The 16,245-nt window shown below is 42.2% G+C and overlaps 1 protein-coding gene and 1 non-coding gene across 2 annotated transcripts in view; both read left to right on the top strand.

Annotated features, from left to right (window-relative positions):
• Positions 1-16,245, top strand: part of GNS (glucosamine (N-acetyl)-6-sulfatase) — a 52,053-nt gene that overhangs the window by 16,991 nt on the left and 18,817 nt on the right. Inside the window, exons 6-10 of the mRNA XM_060025159.1 lie at positions 784-951; positions 2,598-2,680; positions 4,491-4,609; positions 6,329-6,432; positions 14,349-14,450. Of these exons, the coding sequence (XP_059881142.1) occupies positions 784-951; positions 2,598-2,680; positions 4,491-4,609; positions 6,329-6,432; positions 14,349-14,450 (576 nt within the window). The remainder of the gene's footprint in view (positions 1-783; positions 952-2,597; positions 2,681-4,490; positions 4,610-6,328; positions 6,433-14,348; positions 14,451-16,245) is intronic.
• On the top strand, positions 9,898-9,970 carry TRNAE-CUC (transfer RNA glutamic acid (anticodon CUC)). Its single transcript has one exon. It is a non-coding gene; the product is annotated as a tRNA-Glu (tRNA).

Below are 16,245 nucleotides of genomic sequence, written 5' to 3'. Positions count from 1 at the left end.
GGGAACAGAAAGGGAGTGTGCGTGGCAGGTTGGAGAAACCACAGGGTTTCTTGACAGGGCTGGAGTAAAGCAGGGGGATGGGATGGTGATAAGAAATTGATAGTATCTTTTGAGTTTAGTGTTGGGAATAAATGAAGATGTAAATCAACTAGGAAATTAAAAACACAGCATGTGTGTGGGAAGCTTTCATTTTCATAAAGTATCTCCAGAGAAGCAAATGAAAAATTTAAGTCCATATAAATTAAAACCCTGGTGTGGTGTATTTAGACTTAATATTGTTCACTTAGTTTAGCTACTTCAGCTGGCACAACTTAGGATATCTACTCTCTACATATTTTTGTAAAATTACAGTAACTTAATTCACTTTTCCCACTGTTGTGAATTAGGTTGGCTCTCTTTTTATGTTCTTTAAAGCATCAAATGTGTATACTCTAAGCTGCATAAATGTATATACTCTAAGCTACATTAATATGTTAACACTAAAATGGCCAAATTACTATTTTTTTCCCTTATGGGAGGCATAACAATTTTAAGGTCATGTAAAATCATCAGAACCCTAATTGCTTTCTTCAATGGTGTGCTTTTCAATTTTTTATTGTGTTTGCCTGAAAGCCAAACGATCTGTTCCAGCAACACGCTTGCAAGTGACTGTGACATAGATCGTATGCTAAGATTGGTGGAAAGCTAATAGGGCCCTGTACCCCTGTTCACCAGAGAACAGGTATCTATCAGGTCCTCAACTGTGAAGTAGGGTAAGCAATGACAAATCTTTGTATATGTCAGGCCAATGTCTCCTTGGACTTCCTGGACTACAAGTCCAACTCTGAGCCATTCTTCATGATGATCTCCACTCCGGCACCTCATTCGCCTTGGACAGCTGCACCTCAGTACCAGAACACCTTCCAGAACGTCTTTGCACCAAGAAACAAGAACTTCAACATCCATGGAACGGTAGCTTCCCCTAACCCTTGCATTAAGCCATGCTCGATGTGATTAATTGTGTAATATACTTGTCAGGGAGCCTTTGAATCATATAGTTGGTCTTCCTTCTAAATCTTTTAAAGGTAGTTGCACCTGTCGCTAACATACTAGGTAGTATACACTTGCTTCAGAAGTCAGATAAGGTTCGTGCCACACCCCCAGCGGGCAGCTGGAGAGTCGGCGGACAATGGTAAACAAACGCCATCTTTGCTGACTACAGGCTCTTTTGATAACCTCTGTGCTGGCACTCCTCCTGCCCGGCAGTGGCTGAGACATGTCCCTTGGGGCCGAGCTGGGCCTGCAGCAGTCTCCTTTGGGTGGCCCTCACCAGGCCCGAGGCGTAGGAAGAAGAGGAGTGACACAGTGCAACGTGATTGGGAAGGGAAGTTGAATGGAGAAATGAGCCAGAGCAGGCCATGACCTAAATACTGTTCACTTCATATACCACTTACCCTTCCTATGGCACAGGAGATGGGCAGTTTGCTAGTTCAAAGGCAGAAAGCTTCTACTGCCTCATGCCTGTTACCCAGAAATCTTAGTTGCTTGCGAGGTGGTAGAAAGAATGAGTCTTGGAGTTAGAGTCCGTATTACCGCTTTCTAGCTCAGTGACCTGACCGTGAGCAAGATGCTTAACTTGCATTTTTCTCTCTAAAGTCGGGGATCCTGACCTCTCCTGCAACTCTTGTATGGATTAAAATACACAGAAGCGTCTAGCATGTTGCCTGGCACATTGTAGGCATGTGCTTGCCATGGATGACATTAAAGATGAGTGAACCGAGTTTGAAACCTGGGTGCCATTCTCTCTGTGTTCCAAAGGAAGTTCATAGAAGTTCCCATGACTAAGTAAGGTTAGAAACTTCAGGTTAAATAAGTCACTCTGCTACAGGATTTCTCAGAGTTATCCGTGTTCTGACATGAATTTGCAGCAGGAAGAGATGCTCTGTAGCATTTGTCAAGCATGCTAACTAAAGAAGGCTTTGAGGATCACAGTTTGCGAGATGGCAGCTTAGGGTTTTATGAATGGGGAGGAGAGAATAAATGGTATTTGGCAATGTTTTTTTGTGTTTTTTTTTTTTTAACTGTGACTCTTTTATTTATATGAGAAGAATCCTCTAGATTTGGACTTGAAGTTTTAGGAAATTGCTATGATGAAATTTTTCCCAAGGTCCAAGGAATGATCGCTATCTTAGGTAGGAAAGATAGAGGGCCATGGAATGAGGACTTATTAGGCAAAACTTAGAGGAAGGTAAAGTGGATCTTTATCCTTTTATAGTTTGGGTGGTAGACCCAAGTTATAAATTTAATCTTCTGGTTAGTAGTTTCCAGTATCTTTCACGAAATCTCTTATTAAAGCTGCTAACAAAGGAGCCCAGGCCTTCTGCCATTAAGGAGGTGATGAGAAGAAGCTAAAGAATGAGTGATAATTTGCAGAAAGTTTTTTTTACCAACACAGGGGAGGGGAGTAGGGGTGGGTGGTGGAGGGAAAATCTGAAGTTGCTTAAACAGGCTCCACTTAGTTCCTTTTTTGCTCAAGTAAATGATCTTTTTCATTATCTATTCTACTAGTTTGACTGTGGTGACTTGGTGTTAACTTCTGTTTTTCTTTTAAATTTTAGAACAAGCACTGGTTAATTAGGCAAGCCAAGACCCCAATGACTAATTCTTCAATACAGTTTTTAGATAATGCATTTAGGAAAAGGTAAGAGCTGCTCCCTTCCAGTCTAGGTGGTCTTTGAGGACCCTCAGAAGCAGCCCATGAACAGGGAACTGCACCACATGGTTATTTCTGAGAAAAAATCAGAGGGTAGCAAGATGTTGGGAGAGACTCTGATGGGAGGTCTTTACATTTAGCTACAAGGTGGTCTTTGGACCTCAGGTCTAATTAAACAGTCCGTTTTTATGACTTGCTAAAACATTGCAAATTGGAGCCATTTGGTTTTTTTAACAATTTTCTATATCTGAAGAAAAGGTTGGGAACAACCTAAGTGTCCACCATCGGATGAATGGATAAAGAAGATGTGGCACATATATACAATGGAATATTACTCTGCCATAAAAAGAAATGAAATTGAGCTATTTGTAGTGAGGTGGATGGACCTAGAGTCTGTCATACAGAGTGAAGTAAGTCAGAAAGAGAAAGACAAATACCGTATGCTAACACATATATATGGAATTTAAGAGAAAAAAAAAATGTCATGAAGAACCTAGGGGTAAGACAGGAATAAAGACACAGACCTTCTAGAGAATGGACTTGAGGATATGGGGAGGGGGAAGGGTAAGCTGTGACAAAGCGAGAGAGTGGCATGGACATATATACACTACCAAACGTAAAATAGATAGCTGGGGGAAGCAGCCGCATAGCACAGGGAGATCAGCTCGGTGCTTTGTGACCACCTAGAGGGGTGGGATAGGGAGGGTGGGAGGGAGGGAGACACAAGAGGGAAGAGATATGGGAACATATGTATATGTATAACTGATTCACTTTGTTATAAAGCAGAAACTAACACACCATTGTAAAGCAATTATACTCCAATAAAGATGTAAAAATAATAATAATAATAATAAAAGGTCGCTTTGTGAGAGATTAGCCCCAATATTTGCCTGAGACCCAAAGGCTTAGGTTAGAGCAGAATATTTGCCTTTGCAATTTTTAGTTTTCAGGAAATTCTTACTTTCTCTTAAGGTGCATTTAGTTTTAGACCAGGGGTTGGCAAACTTTCTGTGAAGGGCCAGATAGTAAATATTACAGGCTTGTCGGCCGTATAGTCTGTGTCACTGTTGCTCAGCTCTGCTGTTGGAGCGCAAAGCAGTCCTGGACAAGACAAGAATGAATGAGCATTGGCTGTGCTACAGTAAAACTTTATACATAAAACAAACGGCGAGTTGTTGTTTCATGGGCGTAGAGTTTCAGATTTGCAAGGTGAAAAGGTTCTGGAGATCTGTTCCACTATGTGAATATACTTAACGCTACTGACCTGTACCCTTAAAAATTGTTAAAACAGTAAATTTTATGTTATGTGTTTTGTACCGCAGTTAAAAACACAGACAGTGGTCAAGCTTTGGCCCATGGCTATCGTTTGCAGACCCCTAGTTCGACCATTAAACATTGTTGTAGCCAGGTCTATCTGAATTCATCTCTGTCAGTCAGTGCTGAGTTGACCACTTTCCCTTCCAAAAGTCTTTTATTCTCATCACCAGCCGCGATAAATAAAAAGCTAAATGGTTATAAAAAGCCTCATTTATTTCTGTAGAATCGGTTAACTTTGGAATCAACTAATTGTGTTCTGGAGTTTTCTAATCTGTGCTTTGCAATGAATGGAAGGAAAGGAAATAGGGGATTTGAGCTTTTGGGGAGAGGGGCTCTGAGGGGTTTTTTTTGGGAAGGAGGTTGGGAGTTTTTTTGTTTCGATTTGGTTTTGGGGTGCTTTTTGGACTTCGCTTCTTTGGCAAGATGGCAGTACCTCAGCATTGTCTCTGAAGTCCCATTGCTGCCCTCCGTTCACATCCAGGTGGCAGACTCTGCTGTCAGTCGATGACCTGGTGGAGAAGCTGGTCAAGCGATTGGAGTTCAGCAGGGAGCTCAATGACACCTACATCTTTTACACCTCAGACAATGGCTATCACACAGGTAAGGGGCACCATGACCTTGGCGAGGTGCCTTTCCTTTCTCGCTCAATCTGTAGCACTGGCAGGGAGCTCCTGTCCTTTTGCGGCAGTGGACAGGCCAGAGGGGGAGGGTCTTGCCCTCAGGGCCCCTCTGGTTAGAGGGCCAACTCATCTCCCCTGGTGAGAGACCAGGTTCCATTATTTGCTGTTTCACAGGCTGAATTACATGGTGTTCTAGGAGTCTGAGCAGAGAGTGAGCTTGATGGGGTAGAGGCAGGCTTTATGAAGTAGGTGAGAAATTGAGCTAGATTTTAAGGACAGTGGATCTCAGGGAATAGGCGTATGACATTTGACACAGGAAGACCACGAGAGGGTTGTCCTGGGGAAAAACTTTCCTGTGAAATGAGGTGTTTTGGTGTGTGTGAGTTTTGCTTTGTGTTTCTTTTCACAACTGCAGTATGAGTCACCCCTGTGTCCTTGACTTCCATCCTTTCCTCTTGGACCTTCTCTAGTTAAAAATCAGTATTTTTTTCTCTCTCCACTCTTTTAAATTTCCTGAACTGGAAGGGCATTAACCTGAGGTTCGTTTGCACAGGAGCAGATAGATGAGGCGTTTCCTGCGGTGTTATGAATATTTCTAAGCACGCACGGTAGAGACTAGTAAAATAACTCCCATTGCCCAGCTTTGGTTTCCAGCGGCACGAGACCAGACTTTTGAATTCCTCATACCTTCTTCATGTCTCTGTTTTAGCTAGAAGTTTTTGAAGAAACTCCAGATGTTGTGATTCCATACATCAACACTTGATTGTGCACCTGACTAGTTGATTAGCTATCAGAACCTACACGAAGTCCACACGCTCCCTTTAGTTTTTGTGTGTCTTAAGGCTGTCCTTTGCCACCGATTTATTGGGAAAACTCGTCTTTTGTCCTTTAGAATATCTCACATTCCAGATGTAGCTAATTGCTCATATAATGCCTTAACTCATTTATCTATACTCAGCATTTTCTATAGGTTGGTAGTTAGATCTAGAGTCTTAATAGAAGTTCATGTTTTCAACAAGAATGCTTTCTAGTTGATGCTGTCAGGTACTTCTTATTGCTTCATTCACATCATGCCGCTGGGGTGTCTGGTTGCCTCACTTTAGGGATGCTGTTACTGTTTGATGGCTCATGTGGTATCAGCCTGAGCCCATCCTATGAACCTTTTGTGGCTAAAACGTCCATTGATGATTGTTGCTTAAATCTGTTCCCTCAGAAATTGCGAAGTTTGGCTTCATAACTCTGTCCTTCCTTCTGAATTTACTGGCTGGAATTCCTCAGGAAATTCCCCTCACCAGCTGTTTGGTTATCTTGAAATAGAGTTTATTCAGGAAAGGCTGGATAAATGGTTTTCTCCCTTTATTTAGCAGCTTTTAGAGTAACTTCATTCCATTGTGATCAGGTCGAGTATCATACATAAATAGCGTATCTTTGCTTCAATACTTTCTAGTCATTCTTTTTGCTGAATTTGCCTATTTGAGACCAGGGTGTCCCTCTAGGCATTTTTTTTTTTAAAGATGAGCTCATTGTTTCCTGCCTTGTAGTAATAAGAGACCCAGGCAAATTTAAGCTTTCCATTAAAACCCCATAATTAGTAGAACAAGGCTGTTTCTGATTTTTACTGTTTATTGAATGAATGCATGCATGAGTGACATTTCTATCTCGGCTCCATCTTTACCCTATGCATTTTTTTTTTTTTCAGGACAGTTTTCTTTGCCAATAGACAAAAGACAGCTGTATGAGTTTGATATCAAAGTTCCACTGTTGGTTCGAGGGCCTGGGATCAAACCAAATCAGACAAGCAAGGTAGGTTGCTGACAAGGTGTTGTAGCATTTGCCTGAGCAAAGAAAGCTTTTCCTCCTAAGAGGAGGCTGATTCAATTTCTCCTCCTTTGAGGATGAAGGCTGATTGGCTTAAGATTTTTTGCAAGTGTATTAGTAAGCCTTGCGAACAGTGATTCTTTTCTCTTTCTTTTTTTTTAATTGAAGTATAGTTGATGTACAATATTCTATAAGCTACAGGGGTACAATATGGTGATTCACAGTTTTTAAAGGTCATACTCCATTTAGTTATTTTAAAATATTGGCTGTATTCCCGGTGTTGTACAACATAACCTTGTAGCTTATTTTATACCTAATGCTCTTAATCCCCTACTCCTGTATTGTTCCTCTCCCATCCCATCTCCCCACTGGTAACCACTAGTTCTCTGTATCTGTTCTCTATATTTTGTTATATTCAGTAGTTTGTTGTGTTTGTTAGATTCCACATATAAGTGATATCATACAGTATTTGTCTTTCTCTGACTGACATGTCTCACTTAGCATAATACCAGTAAACTGCTGGCCACCCACTGCTAGATGTATATGTATCGTATTAGCATGAAGAGCTTTTGCTTGTGTTTTGAGACTAGATTTTTACTTGGTCCTCGAGCCGTGACTCTCCACCAGGGTGCTCATCAAAACTACCTTCTGAAACTGAAAGGCTCAACATCTAGAAAGGTTGAGATTGACTCACTTGAACTGGAATAGAATCCCTGCCTCTGCTTTTTTCTTAAGTTCACAATGATTCTGAGAGGCAGCCCAGTTTGGGGCCCATAGCCCGGGAGAGCAAAGCTCTTCAGGCTTTGTTGTGTGTGCACATCCCCTGGGGGCCTTGTTGAAATGCAGATTCTGATTCTGCATTCCAGCCTGCTCGCAGGTGTTCCCAGGTGATGTCTGCTGCCGGTCTGACCTCCCTCTGAGTATAAGGCTACAGAAAGGGTGTTTCTGAGAATTTAGTCCCCCTCCCTGTGGGACTCTTCCTCACTAATGCCTTTCTACTTTACTGATTCTGTCTCCTAGTACTGTCATAAAGTACCACGTTCTTTTGTTACCATTTCCATTTGGTTTCAAACTGAGTTCCTAATACTGAGGTACTTCGTTCCTAGAGTTCATGGGCACCTTGATCCAAAACACTGGTCCAATGTTGGGAGATAAGAATTGATAGGCTCTACCAGTTGTTTTCTCTTCCCTAATACCACAGTCTCAGTCCCAGCTCTGTGAGACAAAAGAAAATGAGCAAATGGATTCTTTTTTTTTTTTTTTTTTGTGGTATGCGGGCCTCTCACTGTTGTGGCCTCTCCCATTGCGGAGCACAGGCTCCAGACGCGCAGGCTCAACGGCCATGGCTCACGGGCCCAGCCGCTCCGCCGCATGTGGGATCTTCCCGGACCGGAGCACGAACCCATGTCCCCTGCATCGGCAAGCGGACTCTCAACCACTGTGCCACCTGGGAAGCCCAGCAAATGGATTCTTTAAGCTAAAATTGGAAAAATAGGTCAGAATTTCTGGGTATACTGGTGCTTGAGTTTAACTTGGGGGTGTAATGTTTACTCTGTTTAAACGTCTGTCATTCACTTATTTCCTTTCACAATGCTCTTGATGGAATTCTGTTAAAATTCTCTCGGAAACTTAAAAGGGCCTTCATAAGTGCCTTTTGAATTTTCTTTTTCTTTTAAGACCCACATTCCTAAAGGCAGTCACCTTCCACTACAAATTCATTACCCTCTAAACAGGCCTCTTCTGTCAACGGAGGTAGGCAAGTTTGGAAGACCATTCAGTCTTAAAAGTGTTTTCTTGATCTTGGTGTTGGGAGCTGGTTGAGGAGAGCACGTCTGCACCTGTGTGCATTTCTGAGGAGCAGGGCCACGTCTAACCGGTGTGGGGAAGGCGGCTGATGAGAACAGAACGACGTGTCAGCCAGCTGCCCATGGAACAGACTGTTCCTTTTTCCTTCAAGTTAACAGTGGCACTAAATGTTACAATCAGAAACTTCACTTTCTCTAAGCCATCTAAGTGAAACCAGGTCCTAGGAAGCCATTTCAACAATGATAACCGTTATTGAATGCTTAGGATGTGACAGGTGCTGTTCCAAGTGTATTACCTGTATCAACTCAGTTAACCTTCACAGCCTTATGAGATATGAATACTGTTATCCCCATTTTACAGATGAGGAAACTGAGGTATACAAGTTCAGCGATTTACCCAAGATGATGTAGCCAAAGAATATCAGAGCCCTGCACTTGAACTCGGGCAGTCTGGCTGCTATACACTTAACCAAAGTCCGTACACTCAACCATTACACTACAGCTCAGACAACAGTATTTCTTAAGTATCTTCCTGTGCCAGCGCAGTATACCAGGAGCCTTGGGGCCACAGCAAGAGCAGTCAGAGAAGATCAGTTCTTAACTCCCTGAGTCAGGGGGAGCCAGATACCTGAGCTTCCGTTGTCAGTGAAAGTCTCTGAGGCATTTGGGCAGAGACCCGGGTGTCAAGAGGATTGAGTCGTGCAAAGATCTGTGGGAGGGTATCCTGAGCAGCAGAACAGTGCATGTGAAGGGCACAGATAGGAGAATGAGCTTGGCCTGTTCAAGGGACAGAAGGTGGCAGTTGTCCCGAACTACTTTTACTTCCTACTTGGATCATCTCTCTCACCTCCTTGCCTTTGTACAGCTGGCTGCGCCTTCTGTGTGAATGCCCACCTCATGCCCCTTTCCCCTGGCTAAGTTCATTGTCCTTCGGGGCTTCGGGTTAGGGCTCCCCTAAATGAACGTCACTGTAGACCCCCGCCCCACATGGAGTGGGTGCCTTTCCCAGCTGGCCTCACACTTACCACACCCGACTGAGTTTGTCTTTTTAACTCTAGGAGTCCTTAGTTGAGAGGTATTACCTGAACTTAGAATACCCAGCTTTTAGTGGGAGTTTGGAGTTAGCACATGTAAGCTATTATATATACAATGGATAAACAACAAGTTCCTTTTACTGTATAGCACAGGGAACTCTGCTCAGTATTCTGTAATAACCTAAATGGGAAAAGAATTTGAAAAAGAATAGATACACATATAACTGAATCACTTTGCTGTACACCTGAAACTAACACAACATTGTTAATCAACTATGCTCCAATATAAAAGAAAAATTTTTTTAAAGGTCCTATTATATAGCCTAGGGAACTATACTCAATATCCTATGATAAACCATAATGGAAAAGCATATTTAAAAAAAAGAATGTATCTCTATATGTGTATAACTGAATCACTTTGCTCTACAGCAGAAATTAACACATTGTAAATCAACTGTAATTAAAAAAAAAAAAGAATACCCAGCCCTTAACATACAATGGGTGACATCCAAGTTGTGTGAATGGATATATTACCAAGGTCACACAGTAAGTGGCAAAACCAGGTCTGAAAATTAACCGTCTATTCTCAAAATCCATGTTTTTTTGGGAATTCCCTGGTGGTCCAGTGGTTAGGACTCTGCACTCTCACTGCTGAGGGCCTGGGTTCAATCCCTAGTTGGGGAACTAAGATCCCACAGCGGCGTGGCCAAAAAAAAAAAACAACAAACAACCATGGTGTTTGACACTCTGTGCTGACATACGTGGTTTGAGAAGTATGAAGTGCCCTGCTTCTATCTAACACAGTGTGTCAGAGCTGGTGGGTGATTCATCGTGTGCTGGCAGCAGACTTTTCTTGGTGCAGGTTCTGTGTGAGGGCCACAGGGTGGTGAGTTGAGCATAATGAGCTGCGCTGGCAACAGCCTAGTAGCCAAAATAGGACATGTTTGACCAGTGGATCTGGCTTTGTGTTGGCTATTGGGGTGAGCCAGGGGCAGGTGGTATGGGTGGATGCCAAACATTGGCTGCTGAGGTCTTCTCCTCTGGCTATAAATTAATCTAGCTTTAGATTTGGTGGTAGAATTTCTTCAAACGGGCTTAAAGGAAGGAAAAGGTTAGTACGAAAATGGAAATGACATAGCATGATCCAGGGGAAATAAAACCGAACTGGGAGTCAGGAAGACCACCTACTGGCTTTTAAGACTTTGGACAGACTAAGCCTTGGTTTCCCCATGTGAAACTGGGAGGATGCTAAGGGCAAATTCTCAAGTGTAACTAGGTGATGCCCTGGCTTACTCCTTGTTAGGGAAGTGGGGCATGAGGGGCAAATCCAGATGAAGCAGCCCAAGATGTGTAGAGTTCTCTGCTTTCAGTGCTTTTCTTTTTTTTTAAACATCTTTATTGGAGTATAATTGCTTTACAGTGGTGTGTTAGTTTCTGCTTTATAACAAAGTGAATCAGTTATACATATACACTTATCTCCATATCTCTTCAATAGATGGATTTGGGGTGCTCTCTGGTGTGCTTTGAGTCTTTTTTTTGAAAGCCTTATGTGAATTCTTTAACATCAGGGCTTAAAAGTCTGTTTGAAAACCTGATATACCCTCCTGGGAGCCCTTATTCTTTTGGGTAATTCTGCAGTACTGTCCTTCTTCCAGAGCTAAAAAAAATAAGCAGGTTCAAGGCATGATATCCCTCGATCTCATGCCCCACAGAGTTTTTTAGGGCCTTATATTTGATCAAAATGTATATATACTTTAATCCTAAGAATATTCCCAAACAAACTGTGAGGCTGTGATTCATGAAATAATTTACTTGGTCTTGTCAGAGCGTTTTCTGTTCCAGTCCTTAAATGCATCTTTATAGTCAGTGATAAAAGCAATAATACCATTTTAGGAACTCGAAATGCTAATGTTTCTAGATGTCATTAGGGCGATGGGCTCATAGTATCCATTCTAATCCTTGGCTGTATAAAAACCAGAGAGAGGTATAATTCTCTCTTGAATTCTTCACTCATACTTGGTATCTACTAGAAGTCTCCCATCTCCTGACATTGTATGCTAATTTTGAGACTCTACGTCTTAGTCAAACAAAACCCAGTAGGGAGAGAATTTGTCCATCATTTTTAGGGAGGATGTGATCATTGTAGATACCTGGGAAGAAAGAGTCCTGGTGGTGGCGTTTATGGTACTTGTGCCGAACTAGCGACTTGACTTGTCCTGAATCTTGCAGACCTTTCTCCTCCCCTCCCCCCACAGAGCAAACTGCCACTAGAGGGCGCTTCCACCCATTGCTGATGGCTCGAGGCAATTCCTGCTGAGACTGGCAGTCACTGTTTTATCTCTGTGGGTTTTATTATTTTGGTGCCTTGGACATGTTAATAATACCTGTGGGACTGACTTGACTTCATTCATGTTCTGGACATCACTGGAGATCTGTCAGTCACATTTTGGAGTCTTGTTGCCTTTATCTGATTTTGGAGGTGGTGTCTCTGCTTGTCTCTCCTTTCCTGCTATGGTCTCTTCCGTATTCATACTCACTCTTGTTTGCTGTATTCTAAGCCGCTCGAGAGTCTGCCTGGGGTACTTGGAACCGGGAAAGGTATCTCTAACACCGGGTCTTGTGTAATCCCTAGAGACATAGTTTTTGTGTTTTTTATCCTCAGCAACATATGGATTGCTTTTCCCGTGAGTTGCCTGCCACTGAAGGGTAATTTCCAACAGCTGCAGAGTTACACTGATGGTTCAGAGCCAGGATATGTGTATCACTCTGCCCTCCAGGAGCCGTCCAGGAAACCTGGCTGCTACTGAACAGTGCTCTGAACAGTGCTTCTTGCCTTTCATGTCTGTACTTTGGTTTTGTTTTTAAATTAAAAGTAATAGGATTAGATTTTTTTTCTAATCCCCATTTGGCTTCTCCTGAGATGATCTGAGTTTTCTCAGCAGTTTTTGTTTTTTTTTTTTTGGCTGCATTGGGTCTTCGTTGTGGTGTGCATGCTTCGCATTGTGGTGGCTTCTCTTTGTTGCGGAGCATGGGTTCTAGGCAAGCAGGCTTCAGTAGTTGTGGCCCACGGGCTTAGTTGCTCCATCGCATGTGGGATCTTCCCGGACTGGGGCTTGAACCCGTGTCCTCTACATTGGCAGGTGGATTCTTAACCGCTGCACCACCAGCGGAGTCCCTCTCAACAGTTTTGAAGACTGTTATTTATCTCCAGTAAACAACAGCTTTTCCAGTTACAGCCTGCTGACTTTGTGTCAGTTACTTCTCTTTCATTTCCTCATCTGTAAAATGGGGAAAATACTGCTTTCTAGGACTGTGGGGAGGATTAAATGAGGATAAGCATTAAGCACTGGCCCAGAATAGGTGCTCAGTGAACACTAGTTCCCTTCGTTTCCCTGGTGGATTGTCTCCATCACTCCAAGGCTTTTTCTAGCCTGTGACCACGTGACTTCTAGACTCTGCTACAAAAGTTCATGTGGTTCTTGAGCCAGAACATATATGGGATAGTCCAGATTGAGATGTTATAATTGTAAAATACCAGATTTCAAACACTTGGTTCAAAAATTTTTTTAAAGTAAAATCTCATCACTTTTTTGTATTGCTTACATGTTGAAATAGTAATATTTAAATATTTACAGTGAATTTCACCTTTTTTTTTTTTTTTTACTTTAATGTGGTCACTAGACAATGTTAAATTACACGTATGACTCCTGTTCTATCCCTATTGGACTTTGGACTATGCTGGTTTAGGCCGGTAGCGGTATTGTATACAGAAGAAAAATAGTCCAATAAATCAAGGAGATATGGCAAGGTATAAATGCTGGACAGTGTCTTTAATTTCTAGAACGTTTGTTTAAAAACATCCAAGTTTTGGGACTTCCCTGGTGGTGCAGTAGTTAAGAATCCGCCTGCCAATGCAGGGGACACAGGTTCAAGCCCTGGTCCAGGAAGATCCCACATGCCGCGGAGCAACTAAGCCCATGTGCAACAACTACTGAGCCTGTGCTCTAGAGCCCGTGAGCCACAACTACTGAAGCCCGTGTGCCACAGTTACTGAAGCCCGTGCGCCTAGAGCCCATGCTCTGCAACAAGAGAAGCCACCACAATGAGAAGCCTGTGCATTGCAACAAAGAGTAGCCCCCTCCGCAACTAGAGAAAAGCCCATGTGTAGCAACGAAGATCCAACGCAGCCAAAAATAAATAAATAAAATAAATTTATTTTAAAAAAAGGAAAATAATGGCTTCCCTGGTGGCGCAGTGGTTGAGAGTCCGCCTGCTGATGCAGGGAACACGGGTTTGTGCCCCGGTCCGGGAAGATCCCACATGCTGCGTAGAGGCTGGGACCGTGAGCCATGGCCGCTGAGCCTGCGCGTCCGGAGCCTGTGCTCCGCAACGAGAGAGGCCACAACAGTGAGAGGCCTGTGTACCGCAAAAAAAAAAGAAAGAGAAAGAAAGAAAGAAAAAAGGAAAATAAAAAAATAAAAACATCCAAGTTTTGTGCTCTTTAAGGAAACTTACTGATGCATTGTTGGGATGAGTTTCCTGCAGTCTTCAAAAACTACTGCAAACATTCCTTACCAGTGTTGTCACTTCAAAAAAAAGGCTAACATCCTCATTGGTGACAAGCATTCAACCTTTGAGCCTTTAAAAAACATCAGGAGTCAATTTGAAGTCAAGTTTAGTGAACTAATAAGAATAATCAAGTTGGAAAACACTTTGTATAAAATAGCCCGACATTTTTCTCAGCGTTCATAACAGACTCAAGGCAATCCTAAAGGAATCTTGAAAAATGTTTTTATCGATGGTAACAGTATGGGTAGAATAAACATTAACTTCCCAGGAGCATGTATTATAAACTTTATAAGGCTTTATGTTTTGTATTTTAAATTATTACAGTTATATTTGAATATATGCAATAGGAAGTATGGGTTGTACAAAAGATAATAGTAAGTGCTGTTTGTCTCACAGGTGGGTTGCGGGGAAGAGAACTCTATTATAGATAGGAAAGGAAAATGGGACAAACTGTGTTCTAGATCAGCTGACTGTTTCTTCCTTTTTCTCATAGCTGCTCGTTGCCAACATTGACTTGGGTCCTACTATTTTGGACATCGCTGGCTACAATCTGAATAAGACACAGATGGATGGGATGTCTTTCTTGCCCATTTTGGTGAGTATAAAGCCCTAAATCAGGCCTGAGCCAAGATTCTGAAATAAATTCCAGGTTATATAAGTAGACTTAAAATTTACATCTTAAAGCTGTTAAATTAGGGGAGCAGAGGATAGACTTTTTCTCTTATCTGTAGTGGGAAGGAGTTTTCTTAAAAAAAGACGGGACACACATGAACAGAGTTCTATATCCTCCCTTTTTCCCTTCTCCCCCAAAAGCCCCATCATAAAATTAAAACAGGTGACAAATTGGGAAAATATTTGCAACATATGTGAAAAAGGGTAATTAGTTTTAATAGATGAGTTCTTGAAAGCAAAGATTAATACCCCAGTATAAAAATGGGCAAAAGAAGTGAATAGTCAACTCCCAGAGGAATTAAAAATGGCCAAAGTCAGTGACAAAAAATTGCTTCAGTGCTGATCAAAGAAATGCTTAACTAAAGGAGGCCTCTATCTCCTGTAGAACTGGCAAAGATTAAAAAGATTAATACCCTGTTTTTACAGAAGTTTGAGAAAATGAAAGCTACTCAGACTCTGTTCATTGAAGTGTAATCAGTATAAGCTATCAGTAGGCTAATTTAACAAGACCCATCACTGCAAAATACACGTCAAGCAGTCCCATCTGAGAATTTATTTTAAGAAAACAAAATTCATTCAAGAAATATTTGAGGGGGCTTCCCTGGTGGCTTAGTGGTTAAGAATCCGCCTGCCAGTGCAGGGGACACGGGTTCAAGCCCTAGTCCAGGAAGATCCCACATGCCACGGAGCAACTAAGCCCATGCGCCACAGCTGCTGAGCCTGCACTCTAGAGCCCATGAGCCACAACTACTGAGCCCATGTGCCTAGAGCCCATGCTCTGCAGCAAGAGAAGCCAATGCAATGAGAAACCCGTGCACCACAATGAAGAGTAGCCCTTGCTTGCTGCAACTAGAGAAAGCCTGTGTGCAGCAACGAAGACCCAATGCAGCCAAAAATAAATAAATAAAAAGAAATTTTAAAAAAGGAAATATTTGAGTACGTAGTGCCTAGCACTGCCCAGAGCTAAGTATAAAAATTACATGTATTGGGGCTTCCCTGGTGGCGCAGTGGTTGAGAGTCCGCCTGCCGATGCAGGGGACACGGGTTTGTGCCCCGGTCTGGGAAGATCCCACATGCCGCGGAGCGGCTGGGCCCGTGAGCCATAGCCGCTGAGCCTGTGCGTCCGGAGCCTGTGCTCCGCAACGGGAGAGGCCACAACAGTGACAGGCCCGTGTACCGCAAAAAAAAAAAAATTACATGTATTAATAGAAGAATATTGAAAACCTAAATATACAGTAGGGAATTGATCAAATTGTGGCACAATTAAACAATAGACTATTAAACCAACACTAAATGATGTAGGTATGTATACATTGACTTGGAAAGATGCCCACCACATTCTATAGGGAGAAAAAGTTTCAAAACAGCATCTTTCTCATTAAATATGTAGGTAAATATGTTTAAGCATAGAGAAGTTTGAAGGATCAATACTCATTATAGATGACTCTTCCTCATTGATTTGTCTGAGTCTATCACAATTTATTATTAGGTAATATATGATTCATACAAGAGAATACCCATAACTCACATAAGTTATGAAACACAAGAAATACCCATGAACCCATCACCCCATTTAAGAACTGAAATATTCCCCATACTGATGCATCTTCCTATGGGCTCCTCCCCATTCCACCCCTTACCTGCCCATACAAATGAGCGCTTTTCTGAATTTTATGGTTGTTAATCTCTGGCTTTTATTTTTTAGTAATTATCGTGGA

Source organism: Delphinus delphis, chromosome 11 (genome assembly GCF_949987515.2).
Source record: "Delphinus delphis chromosome 11, mDelDel1.2, whole genome shotgun sequence".
NCBI lineage: Eukaryota > Metazoa > Chordata > Mammalia > Artiodactyla > Delphinidae > Delphinus > Delphinus delphis.
Note: the sequence above shows the minus strand (reverse complement) of the source record. Positions and strands in the feature narration are given on the sequence as shown.